This window comes from Eumetopias jubatus, unplaced genomic scaffold (genome assembly GCF_037043125.1).
Source record: "Eumetopias jubatus isolate StellerSeaLion01/CBP00866 unplaced genomic scaffold, mEumJub1_p1.0 scaffold_2, whole genome shotgun sequence".
Taxonomy (NCBI): Eukaryota; Metazoa; Chordata; class Mammalia; order Carnivora; family Otariidae; genus Eumetopias; species Eumetopias jubatus.
Window position 1 is genome coordinate 23,065,178 of NW_028274808.1, and position 14,667 is coordinate 23,079,844.

At 34.1% G+C, this 14,667-nt stretch overlaps 1 protein-coding gene across 4 annotated transcripts in view; it reads right to left on the reverse strand.

Moving 5' to 3' along the window:
• The window catches only part of TUSC3 (tumor suppressor candidate 3), a 277,668-nt gene that overhangs the window by 82,624 nt on the left and 180,377 nt on the right, over positions 1-14,667 (reverse strand). For all 4 annotated transcript variants that reach the window (XM_028099683.2, XM_028099684.2, XM_028099682.2 and 1 more), the window contains exon 6: positions 5,805-5,894. In XM_028099683.2, the coding sequence (XP_027955484.1) occupies positions 5,805-5,894 (90 nt within the window). The remainder of the gene's footprint in view (positions 1-5,804; positions 5,895-14,667) is intronic.

Here is a 14,667-nt window from a genome sequence, read left to right on the forward strand (position 1 = left end):
GGTTACAAACTGATTGCACCTGTGTACCTATTAACTAAATGAAGAAATAGGGTATCTAGAAGCTGTCTCCTGTCCCATTCCAGTTACAACCCACACAGCTCAAAGGTACCTTCTCTGACATTTAACCCACAGTTAAGTTCTGCCTGGTTTTGTGCCAGACTTCTTTTACTTTATATCTTTGAGATTTGTTCTTTTTGTTATAAGTAGTTACATATATTCCACTATTTATAATTTATTTAATCATTCTACTGATAGACATTTAGGTTGTTGCCACTCTGGGGCTACTGAGAATAATGCTATTAACATTTTTATGCACTGCATTTGGCACTCATATGTATGCATTTCTTTTGAATATGTATTTATGAAAAATTTCAGGATCACGGGTATGAGTATGATTGTTTTAATACATGTTGTCAGCTTTTAAACTGCTTGAATGAATTCATTTTCTAGGTACTGAAACTGCATGGTATCAGTGTTACTGATTTTAATCATTGTGGCGATTGTATCATAGCACTTTACTGTGTTTTAACTTCAATTTACTTAAGTAATAATGCTGAAATCCTTTTCATATGTTTAGTGGCCATTCCAATAGCTTCTTTTGAGAAAGTGTGATCAAGTCTTCCCCAAATTCTTGCCACTGAGTTGTGTTTCTTCTTTATATGTATTGGATCCAAGTCCTTGCGAAGATTTCTCCACTCTCTGACTTACCTTTTCACATTCCTGATAGGAACATTTTGATGATGAAAGTTCCTAATTATAATGTCTTTCAGTGTAGCATGTTTTCCATTCATATTTACCTCCATAATCCATATGGGATTTATATTTATGGTATATGACAACTGTTAAGATTCTACATTTTTAAATGTTCCACACTGCATTTTGGCATTACTATTGCCATAACTGTGTGCATATGCATGAAGGACAAATACACCAATTTAACAGAATATACTTTCACAATTAATAAAAAGTTTTGAAATCTGTAACCTAAAGTCATTTAGCGTTGTACTTCTCTTTCAAGATTGTCTTACTATTCTTAAACATTTGAATTTCCTAAAGTGTAATTTAAAATATCAAGTGATAATACTAATAAATCAATGCCTGAAATGAAAATTGGTCAGGGTGAAGAAAAAAATAAAAGTAAGCCTTTTTATAATTAATGTGGTTTTTATGCTTAAAAAGTATAAAATTTGATCTTAAATTCTTTCTAAACTTATACAGGAAAAATGGCAATCTAGTTATATAGTATTGGGACAAAAGAACCAATAATCACCCAGAATTCTATATAGAAATCACAACTTCAGAGAAAAGGAAAAAAATAATTCTGTAAATCACAGACTTTTATAATGCAATCCTCAAGTATTTACAAAGTTAGTTCACGTTAACATAACACTGATTAAATTCTTCATGAATAAATTCCTCAAAACATCTGAGTTGAAGTAAAACATTTATGTAATTAATTTAGCAAAACTCAACAAAAATTACAACTCAGTTAGCTGATCTTTGTGTATAATAGTTACCTACAAATAAGAGTAAATGGAAATTGTTACAGATGTGAAAACCAGTAAGAAGTACTCTCTTAGTTCCACCCTAATGCACTTGATGTACACTGGTCATCAAGAATTAATGCCAAGTTATAAAATTCCTTTATATATTCATAAGATACTCCATACCACTGAAAGAGGTAAATAGCCTCATGATAATTATTCTCAAAAACACAAATTCTCTTTAGAGATTTGGTAATTTCTCTTTAGAAATACAGGTTAAAATATGAAGAAATTACCAAAGAAGGATAGTACTAATTTTCAAGTTATATCTTGAAATTTGAACACATCTATTATAAAGAAAAACATCTGCTGTTATCATTCTAATGAACAATCATTATTTAAAGTTCTATACCAGTAACCATGTTTCAGTAATATGAAAACACATTATTATGTAAAGCAATTCATTAAAGCAAAACTTAAACCATAATTTCCTGTTTCAGTGTATGTTGACATTATGCATATAAAAAGGAAGGAAGAGAAATTTTGTTGGAATATGTCAAAATGCAAAACAAGAAAAAAGCTATATACTAACAGGCAACATTCTGCTGCCCTTTTCACTGTGCTTTAATAGGCAGATTAAAGGCTTTGTCTATACGGCTAAGCAGTTAATATCTCACATCAACTTAAAACTGTATCCACATCTCTGTGGCCAAGAGCATACTCATGCAATTGTTGCTGTAAAAGAGGCTCCTGAATTTCTAAAATCTTTATATTTTTATAAAATACAAGAGGGTAGAGTTTGGAACAAAATTCATCTTTTTAAATACCTTGGTTTAAATTTCATTATTTCTAACTTTTGATTAAGTTGCTGAAATTTAAGATAAATATGTTAAAAGATGTATGTATGAAGGAAATGCTTTTCCATTTAAAAATACAGAAAATTCTCCTAATGTGTTCCTCTGGGCCTCAGAGTACCTTTTCCTAAGGGCCATGCCAATCACTACCTGAAAAATAGTAATATAAAAATGTGGAAAAAGATAATTTTCTAAATAAATAAAATCTCTAACCTGAACTTTAAGGTGAGTAACTGGTTTATGCTTAATTAATAGTGACATGTTAATCCTATTATTCTTCTGACTAGTGAGAAAATTAAAAGATAATTCAATTTTAGAAACAAAAATCTTCTAGTATGAGTCCTTACAATCATTCAATAAAACATTTACTGAGGACCAGCTCAATGCAAGTTGTAGAGATGAAAATAGCTTCAAAGAAACTCCATATGTATAAGGACTTGACTAAAATGGGATATATGAAACATTAAAGAATCATTATACTAAAAAATGCATAGATAAGTGGACTAACCACATGTTAATAAATATGTAAAGGGAAGTCGGGGGCACTTCCAATGTAATTAAGAAGTAACACATCTCAGCAGGATGGCAAAATCAGGTGAGATATGAAGGAGAGGTACAATCTTATAGATACAGAGGACATTCCAGGAATGGAAGCAGCAAAAAAAAGTTTAGGAAACATACAACAGTACAAACAGGCTAACACTTTCTCTGCAAAGTAGTAGAGTTAACAGGTTGAAAAGTAAAATCACAATGGTCAGGAAATGGGACAGGTACTTGGGATTGTACACTGGTAACTTAGGTCCATACATATTATAATAAGTTATATTTTAGGAATATTCACCTGGTAGCCTAAAATATTCAGCTTATGAAGTCTACTGCCTCACATGTAGTCAGTAAACAATAGGTCACATCCATTCTCAGTTACTGTTACTGGCACAAACTTTAGGAGCTTCTTACTCCAGTAAACTACATGTAAGGAGATTAGATGGTTTAGAAAAGCAATAGATAACAGAGATTACAGTAAGAAAAATATGTCACTTTCGTGTAAGGATTATTTTGGCCTGAAGGAAGTTGAGAAGAAGATACAAGAAAAGCTCTCTGGCCTCCCCAATCTGCCTAAAGGCAGCACATGTTTCCGAAGGTGTCCCTCCTCCCCTTCTACCAGGAATGACAAAGGTAAATTCCTACAAACAACTTTAGACCCTTATCAAAAAATGTGTGGAGGGGGGTACCTGTGACTGACTTCTGCATAATAAATCTTACTTTTAATTACCTTGCTTTTCCTGGTCACCTCCATGTAAGTGGCCTCCCTTGCACATATTTTTTTTCTATCTTTAGCTGAAGATGGTTATTTGAGTCTGGACTCTAAGACACCTCTGAGTGTTACTAATTTTTCCCTGAGTCTCTCCCATGTGTACAGGAAGTATACGTGTTAATAAGTTTTTCTCTTATACTTCTTTATTTTGTTATAGGGGTCCTAGCCAAACACTCAGAAGAGTAGAGAAAAACTGTTTTTTCTTCCCCTATACAAGTAAACACATTTCATAAGAATGTTGGTTAATTTTCCATATACTTTAACAACCAAACAATAAAAAGCAATGCTTCATGCTTTTCAACTTAAGGAATATTCTCTGAGGTAGCAGGAACATAATAGTGATCCAATCTTTCATCAGGACTTTCTCTATGAAATAGGAACATATCAGTGACAAAAACTGGTAAGACCTGACAGCAGGACTTTTTATGTCTTACTGATGTCATGATAAAAATCAGAGAAATAAAAATACAAAATAAGTAGATTTGATAGCATGTTAGAAGATGATTAAGTGCTACGAAGGCAAAATAAAACAGGAAAGAGACAGAGTGGGGGTATCGGGGAGGAGGAGAGGAAAGGACACCACCTACTAGTCGGGCTGTTGGAAAGACTTGCTTGATAATTATTTCCAATTATTTTTCTTTAAAATAATTCAATTTGAATCTTTAAACATTCAATAACCCCTCTAAGTAGTGAAAGATTTCAAAAATATACACACGTGGCAAAACCCATGTCTAAATGACTATGGCAGCTAATCATCCAGTCTAACTCCGTATCATTGCCAACTTCAGGAGAAATCTGAGACCAAACTGATCATTATCTAACTCTGGCAATTAGCCACTAGTCCTTAAAACCTGACTGGGCAGTCAGGGAACGGGCAATGAATAAAGTGAAATATTTCCCAATGTACAGAGTTCCACGAAGAAGTTCAAAGAAAGTCACAATGTAGGAAGAAGAAATAATAACTTGTTGGCTTTAATATTAAAGGGATTTGAAGCACTATAAGCAATGAAGAATCAATCTTCAAACTTATGTTGTAACCTATATTTATAGAGTTCCAGAAAATTTATAACATTTTGCCATATGAAAATTTTATTCAGAATTACAATTTTAGGAATTTATTTACAAAAAAACAAATTAAGAATTTAATATTCTAGGTGACTGTGGTAAGACCTTATCTTTTAGGGACTCCTACGAAAGTATTTCTGTATGAAATGAAATGAAACTGAGCACTTATTTCAGAAGAATCCGACAGAAGGTAAAGAGAACTGAATGGAGGAAGAGATGGAACAAGTATTAGTTACTGGCTAGTAACTGTTTGGTAACAGGTACATGAGGGGTGTCATTACATTATTCTCTCAAAATCTGAATGTTTTCCAAATGAAAGAGTTACAGAAAAAAGGTCACATTTTTAAACAGTTAATCTTCACCAACCTAATAAATGTTAAAGCCTCAAAGACAGTTGATCTATTTTTCCAAAGTTGATCTATTACAATATATCCCATTCACCAAACAAAAACAAAAAACCTAAAAAAAGTAAAGCAACAAAATAAATAAATTCAGTAGCAGTTACTAATGTGAACTTTGCTACTGATTTAACTGCATATCAATTTCCCTTTCAATTTTGTAACAAACACTTCTTAGCAATCTAATATGACTGCCAGGGTTCTTAATGATGTTTTAATTAATTAATCTCTCCTTAACTAAATTTACCATTTATGGGACACCGCCTATAAACTGTTCCTATTTCCTCTTTTGGCATTACATATTATTGCCATAGCAATATGTAAAGGTGAAAAACTAGGTTATGAATGGCTATTTGATGTGGTAGGTACACAAATTTTCTTAAACAGTAAAGCAGTCCTCACCCTAAAATATACATATATATATGTGCATGTGTGTACGCATACAGTAGAGGTAGTAGTAGAAGAGAAAGAACAAAACTTTAGATTTACAGACAAAATCCTTTCTCACTAAATACTGCACATGATTTCTGATAAACAGGATGAAAGGGGTACCTGACTGGCCCAGTCAGAAAAGCATGTGACTCTCCATCTCAGAGTCCTCAGTTCGGGCCCCACGTGTGTGTGAATATTATTTAAAAATTAAACAGGATTAAAGTTTAAAATATGGATGTTTAGAACATGCACTTACCACTTGTCCATTGTGTGGGTTCTTATGAGCATATGGAGGCCCACGGATATGATTCCACATCTGGCCAGAAGTCATAGCAAAGACTATACACTGAAAAACAGGGTGTAATGTTATAATATGTACATCAAGGAATATCAGTACTGCATTTTTAAAAAAATTTCACCCATTAGAATAATTTTCACTAACTATGGGACTTTGGGAATTCATCCCAAATGAAAGAACAAGATGAAGCTACAGCCAGAGATATAAGTGAAACAGATATAAGTAATAGGCCTGATGGAAAATTTAAAGCAATAATCATAAGGATACTCACTGGGCTTGAGAAAAGAATAGAAGACATCAGGGAGATCCTTACCACAGAGATTAAAGAGTTAAAAAAGAATCCATCAGAGATGAAGAATACAATGAACAGCAGGCTGGAAGAAGCACAGGAGCACAAATAAGTGACGCAGAAGATAAAATAACAGAAAATAATGAAGCTGAACAAAAGAGAGAAAGAATTATGGAACATGAGAATACACTCCGGGAACTCAGTGACTCCATCAAACATAGTAACATTCATATTATAGGAGTCCCAGAAGAAGGAGAGAGAGAGAAAAGAGAGTAGAATATTTATTTCAAAAAATAATAGAATACTTGCCTTATCTGGAAAAGGAAACAGACATCCAGATCCAGAAGGCAGAGAGAACTCCCAATCAAAATCAACAAATGCAGGGCAACACCTAGACATATACTGATAAAGAACAAATCTTAAAAGCAGCAAGATAAAAGAAGTCCTTAACTGATAAGGGAAGACCAATAAGGCTAGCTGGAGATTTCACAACAGAAACTTTACAGGCCAGAAGAGAATGGCACCATATATTCAACGTGCTGAATGGGAAAAATCCACAGCCAAAAATACTCTATCCAGCAAGGCTATCATTCAGAATAGGAGGAGAGATAAGGAGTTTCCCAAACAAAAACTAAAGGAGTTCATGACCATTTAAATCAGCCCTGCAAGTAATACTAATGGGGTTCTTTGACTGGAAAGACCAAAAGTGACAAAGACAAAGGATCAGAGAAATCTCCAGAAATGACCAAAAAAAAAAAAAAAAAAATTAAGATAGTACTAAATATATATCTATCATTAATTTGAATGTAAATGGACTAAAAATCCAAAACCCATCTATATGCTGCAGACAAGAAACCCATTTTAGACCTAGACACCTGCAGACTGAAAGTGAGGTGATGGAGAAACATTTACCATACAAATGGATATTAAGAGAAAGTTGGAGTAGCAATACTTAGACAAACTACACTTTACAACAATGACTGTAACAAGAAGACTAAGAAGGGCACTATATCACAATAAAGGGGACAATCCAACAAGAAAATATAGTAATTGTAAATATTTATGTTCCCAACCTGACAGCAACCAAATATGTAAAACAATAACAAACATAAAAGAACTAATTGATAATAATACAATAACAGGGGACTTTAACATTCCACTTACATCAACTGACAGATCATCTAAGCAAAAACTATATAAGCAAACAATGGCTTTGAATGACACACTGGACCAGATGGACTTAACATATATTCAGAACATTCCATCTCAAAACAGCAGACTATACATTCTTATCAAGTGCACATGGGACATTCTCCAGAGTAGAACACATAATAGGTCACAAATCAGGCCTCAACAAATACAAAAAGACTGAGATCATACCATGCACCCTTTCTGACCAAGTGCTATGAAACTAGAAGTCAACCACAAGAAAAAATTTGGAAAGACCACAAATACATGGAGGTTAAACAACAGGCTACTAAACAATGAATGGGTCAATCAGGAAATCAAAGAAGAAATTTAAAAAAATACATGGAAAAAATGCAAACACAAGAGTCCAAAATCTTTGGGATGCAACAAAAGCTGTCCTAAGAGAAAGTATATAGCAACACGGGCCTACCTCAAGAAGTAAGAAAAACCTCAAACAACCTAACTTTACACCCTTTAGGGCTAGAAAAAGAACAAAAGAAGCCTAAAGCCAGCAGAAGGAAGGAAATAATAAAGATTAGAGCAGAAATAAATGATATAGAAACTAAAAAAACCCAAACCCAATAAAACAGATCAATGAAACTAGGAGCTGGTTCTTTGGAAAAAAAAAAAAAAAACAATAAAATTGATAAACCTCCAGCCAGGCTTACCAAAAAGAAAAAGGACCCAAATAAATAAAATCACAAATGAAAGAGGAGAAATAATAACCAACACCACCAAAACACATACAAGAGAATATTATGAGCAATTACATGCCAGCAAATTAGGCAATTTGGAAGAAACGGATGCATTCCTAGAAACATAAACTACCAAAACTGAAATAGGAAGAAATAGAAAATTTGAACAGACCAATAATCTGTGAAGAAATTGAATTAGGAATCCAAAAACTCTCAACAAACAAAAGTCCAGGACCAGATGGCTTCACAAGTGAATTCTACCAAACGTTTCAAGGAGAGTTAATACCCATTCTTCTCAAACTATTCCAAAAAATAGAAAAGAAAGGAAAACTTCCAAAGTCATTCTATGAGGCCAGCATTACCCTGATACCAAAACCAGATAAAGACTATACTAAAAAAGAGGGTGGCGGTGCCCGAGTGGCTCAGTTGGTTAAGCATCTAACTCCTGATTTCAGCTCAGGTCATGATCTCAGGGTTGTGAGATCGCACTCTCTCCCGTGTTGGGCTCTGCAATCAATGCAGTCGGCTTGAGATTCTCCCTTTCTCTCTCTCCTTCTCCCTCTGCCCCTGCCTGTTTCACTCTCTTTCTCTCAAATAAAAAAAAAAAAGAAAAAAAATCTTTTTAAGGGGGCAGAGGTGACAGGCAGAGGAAGAGGGAGAGAATCTTAAGCAGTCTCCCTCTCACAAGCCCAAGATCATGACCTGAGCTGAAACCAAGAGTCAGATGGATACCCAAATGAGACACCCAGGTGCCCCCTATTATATACTTACTCTTCGAATAAGCTAAAGAAAATAGTATGAACATCATGAAGAAAATACCTTACCAGTACTGTACTGTATTTATTGAAAATAATCTGATATACGGACCCACACAATGCAAACCTGACTTGTTCAAGGGTCAACTGTACTCAGTTTATAGGAAAGACTAAATATCCTGTTTTATATAATCCTCTCTACAGTCATCTTTGACTATTCTTTGAATTATTGGGCTATTGTCTGTCCTCATTACACAAAATTAGGAACTAAATTTATTAAGAAAAGTATAACCTAAAAATATATTAAAATTTCATAATATTCTTGTCATAATCCTAACACAAAAATATACACGAGGCTATATATATAGAAACTACCAATTTGCAAACAGACCTACCCATCTTCAAACGACTCAAACTTAAAAACAACAGTTGCTTTACTGAAAAAAATATTAGCAGCACTTATCTGCTTCTCACTTGTAGAGATAACAAAATAAAAAACCACAGAGATAGTACCTGCATAAATTACATAATTTAGTTCAAATAAATTTGTAAAGGTGCTCATTCTGAAGCCAGAGCCACCTTGCATTTTTGTGTGGTCACAAGAAATACATTTTGACTGATACAACACAATATGCAGACACCAAAGAACCCTTCAGGAATGTGAAAATTGTGTAGTCGTTTGTATTAATTTCAAGCTTAGGTTTGTCACAAAACTTACCTAATTAAACTGATATAATTTCTTTGAGACAGAAGACACATTAAGATATGTGAATCATTTTACAATATAGATCATCAGTGTTAAAAGGCAGAAAACAGCTTCTGTCCTACTAAGATTTACTGTGATAATAAAGTTTGGGTTATTAGATTTTTAAAGTGATGTTTATCTTTCGTGTTTTTAATTGTAAATTCTTAGGATGTTTTTCTTTGCATGTGAAATGAATATAACTATTTATCACACTTATATTTCTGCTTTCAAATGATAGCCATCTTTGAGGAGCTTTAGGTTGCCATGAAGATCTATGCTAAGGGCTACGGAACATAACATTTTAACTCATTTTGATATTCCAAGTCAACGTTTATTTCTGAAAACCATAAACTATATATTTATATTATACTCCTTAAAGTTATGTACCAGTGTAGTTCAATATTTTACCCAACATTCTACTTTAAACTCATCATAAAACAGGTACTGGGTAAGTTTATTGTTTATCATCCTTCTTCTTTAGGGAGGAAAGGAAAATGGAGTAAAACCAGAATCAATGCTTATTCAGCTCTATAAACAATTATCATCAGTTATAAACAGGAGTTAATAATATTTTTTTTCAAGACCAGGAGGAACCTATGAATATTCCTTTACCAATTTTTTTTTAAACTCAGAATCAGGAAGCTCTAATATTACCTTTTTAAATATTTGCGTATCTTTCTCTATATAAGGAAATTGCAAACTTGTCTCTATCCTACACCCTAAAGCACTATGAACAGCTTCCTCTCACCAAGAAATACTGCATTCTCAGTCTACCTTTGAGTCATATACAATAATATGAATAATGAAAAAGACAAAACCAGCAATAGAATACAGTCTATAGAACTACGGATGTGTAACAGTAATCCCCTGGGAGATTATTTTTGCATAGGTTCAATATACAATTGCTAATTGTATACAGACTTGTTCTTTACCAAGAAATGGGTATGTGGATAGAGCTTCTTTTACAAACTTTTTCTCATTATTCTCATTTTGCATACGATTTTTGGTATTACAGAAGTGGTCCGCTCTAATTCATTATTTTTATTTTAGAAGTTTTCCTTTTCTGTGCAATCCAAGGCTTTCATCAGAGTTTCCACAAATCAGATAATAATTTGCCAAAAATTACTAAAAAACATTCTCTTTCCCAAAGGAAAATGGGATATTGGTTATTTCACACAGACAAATGTTTGAGAATCTGAATAAATGGGTTAGCATTTTGGGTAGCTAGCCTGTTAACTCTGTAAGTATAGCTTAAGAATTGGATAAGATTAGAAATGAACAAATCCATCTTTTCACTTCAACCTAGCCTTTTTTAAAAATAAATAGAGTCAGGTTTGGTGGTGGTAGTGGTGGCTATCAGGCAGAATGTAAAGAAGATTCAAATTAGTTTCCATAAGCTATCAACAGCTAAGGAAAAGATTACAGTTTGTATATTTCTATATTAATGAAAAACAGAGGGAGAAAAGTTTCAAGAGGAGCTTTTTTTAATTCAACATTTTGTCATCAGAGTTTTAAAACATATTGTTTGAAAACATGTCTGTACTCTGCAGCCTGTTATTGACTTCTAAAAGTCTGCCATTGGGGAGCATGCACACTTGCCAAGATTTCCTTCTCAAGTGTGTGTTTGTGATTATTAGAATATTTTCTGCTATGCCAAGGTAAATGGCTTCCAAGGATTCAAAGCAGAAATACAAAATCTGGATGGACGAAAATGGATCTGTTCAAGTATTTAACATTTATGCACCATATAAATATTCTTAGGCATTTATTTGTAGTCATAATGGCCCACTACATCCATTGGTTTAAATATCCAACATATGAGATATGTGTCCAGATTTAGAGAAGCCCAGCATCGTGAAAAGAATATACAACTTGAAGTCAGACACGTAGAAACAATTCCTAGTTAATCATTTTCTAGCTGTGTGAGCTACGAGTTGAGTTTACTGAATCTTAGCTTCCTTGTTTATAAAAGGAGGACAAAAGAATACCTTTTCATCATTATTGTAAGGAATAAGTACATAAAACATACCGCAAAGAAGGAAGAGACTCAAAAAATAGTAATGATGATTACTACTAGCTTACAACAGTAATTCTGGGGAGGAGGATAATGAAGGCATGCTATTTTCAATTGAGTCTAATTCAGAGCGATTATCAGTGTTTCACTAGCCTAAAACAGTGACAAGATTTGGCATGACACTAAATACTAAATAAGTTTTAACTTTACAAAAACACTGAAACAAGTACTATATTTTCATCAAAAAACCTGGGTAGGGGCGCCTGGGTGGCTCAGTCGTTAAGCATCTGCCTTCGGCTCAGGTCATGATCCCAGGGTCCTGGGATCAAACCCCACATCAAGCTCCCTGCTCGGCAGGAAGCCTGCTTCTCCCTGTCCCTCTCCCCCTGCTTGGGATGGGGAGTGACATGTCTACTCTCTCGCTGTCTCTCTCTCTCTGTCAAATAAATAAATCTTAAAAAAAAAAAAAAAAACCTGGGTAGCTTTACTGAATGAAACAACTCGAAAACTAGCCTGAGCAAAACCCAAAACACTTTTAAACTTACTAAGGTGCTTGAGATCACCTCTAGTATCCAATTATATTGGAGTATAATTAATCCATTATAATTCAATTATCAAAAGTAAGCAAATATTGAACTTAAAGAAAAAAAACTCAAATTTCAAATTTATATTTGAAGGATAAAGGACTACCACACAAACCAACAATTAGCTATAAATATATACAGATATATATAGTCTGAATTTTGATATTCTATTTGTAAACATTTTTTACATCTTTTGTTAGATTTATTTTTTTTTTTAAAGATTTTATTTACTTATTTGACAGAGACACAGCGGAAGAGGGAACACAAGCAGGGGGAGTGGGAGAGGGAGAAGCAGGCTTCCTGCAGAGCAGGGAGCCCGATGCAGGGCTCGATCCCAGGACCCTGGGATCATGACCTGAGCCGAAGGCAGACGCCTAACGACTGAGGCACCCAGGCGCCCCTTTTGTTAGATTTAAGTATATTTTTTCTTCCTATTGTTAAAAATCTTATGTCCAATTATATAAATTGTTTACTGTATAAAAATCCTAATGATTATTGGATAGTGACTTTGAATTCAGAAAACCTGTTCAACTCTAGTAATAATTTTTATTGTTGGTTCTACATAAATGATGAATTTTCCATGTGGACAATCATAAGTAAATATGACATATCTACTCATTTACATTTATTTACTCCCTGCATTTCTTTTTCTGTTCTTAAGCTTTGACTAAGACCACTAATAAAATGATGAATAGTATGTAATAAGCTTTATTTTAAATTATCACTACTAAATAAGGTATTTGCTAGACATTTTAAGATATCCTTTACCTAATTAAGAAAGTTCACTTGTATTTATAGTTGGCTAACTTTTTAAAATCTTAAGTGATGAATATTAAGTAATTTCTCTGGTATTAGTAACAGTACTTCTACTTTAAGCCATTACTGTGATGGTTTTCAATTAATTTATATTTCCCCTATGGCTTAACCAACCATTCCTACAAACTGACTTTTGTTATTTTATATACAGCTAAATTTGGTTGGTAGTACTGTTAAAGAAAAACCTTTTGATTCCATGTTCATAAGCAAGATTTGTCATATGCCACATTACTACTTCCTATTTTCTAGCCATCTCTAAATTCTCATATTTAGTTTTACATTCTTTCTTGCAAGCACTTCATTATCCATACTAGAGTGATTTTTTTATAATTTCACTTAACTTTCCAGCAAAAGTTTTCTGGTAAGTTTTCTGTATCTGTAGGAAAAGCTGCTCTCATTTGTAAATTATTTCCTTGTAACAGATATGCACAGATACTGTGTTAAATCCTTTGTTGATATTGCTCTGATATTGCTTATATTTGAATAGCATCCATTTTTCCTGAACTGGTGAAATGGCTACAAGCAAGAGACCACATAACTCAGCGGTTCAATCTGTTGTTGTTGTTATGAAAACTGGCCATTTCCTTAAAATATGATGCCTCTGGGTAGCCATACCTCCTTTGTCTCTCAGAACTTAACCAATTTCAGGCAGACTTCTTCCCCTAAATCTTTACTCCCCATGATTTCTTCATGAGCCACTGCCACTAAGAAACATGATCAGTACTTCAAAGGTAAACCACTCATTCTCCTGGGTTGATCTTTGCTTGTACTTTGAATTCTGCCATCTCTGGCTCCTTAGCACTCATTGCCTGAGCTGTCCTTACCACCTCCCCATGTAATCCTTCTGTATCCAAGTAAGGTCCCAACCACAAGTATTCCTCCTCAGGACGGGGTCCTCATTGTCTGGGAAGAAATATTTCTCGCCAATTTTTGATACCTGCCACTAACACCGCACCCTTTAGCACTTTCTGCTTCTCTCAATAACAAAGGATCCTTATGAGGAGTATCATAAGGATATTCCTATCATAAGATGTTTTATGTAAGCCTCATGGTAACCACAAAGTAAAACTACACAAAATACACAAAAGAAAAAGAGAAGGGAGTCAAAGCATACCACGGTAAACAATCATCACCTTATAAAGGAGGGAACAAAAAACCAGCCAGAAACAGCTGGCAGTAGCCTCTTACATATAGACTGATTTTTTTTCCCCCCCCCTGGGTTGGGGGTATGGAATTTATTTTATTGTTTTGAGTCTGGGTTTTGTTCCTTAGACATCACAATTCCTGGATGAGGGGACATGTCCAACCTCCCAGACTCATAATCCCAGGGGCCTGTTTGGATTGTCTTCCAGGTTCAAAGTGCACTGAGAAGACTTCACAGTTTTAATACTTCCTAGATGCTCAACTGAGGGAAAGTGACAAAATGACTCCCCCCAGCCCCGCCTGCCAAAAAAATAAAACCCCAAGCCCTCTGGCAGCGGAAAACAATTAAGATGGCATTAAGAAGTCCTTACCTATCAATAATTACTTGAAATGTAAATGGATTAAATTATCCATTCAAAAGGTATAGAGTAGATAAATGGATACAAAAAGAAGACCCAACTATATGGTGCCCCGGAGACACTCCTTTCAGCTTCAAGCAGAAAATACTTTCAAAGGGAAGATATGGAAAAAGATATTCCACAGAAATGGAAACCAAGAGAACAGGGTAGCTATACACGCATCAAAAAAAAAT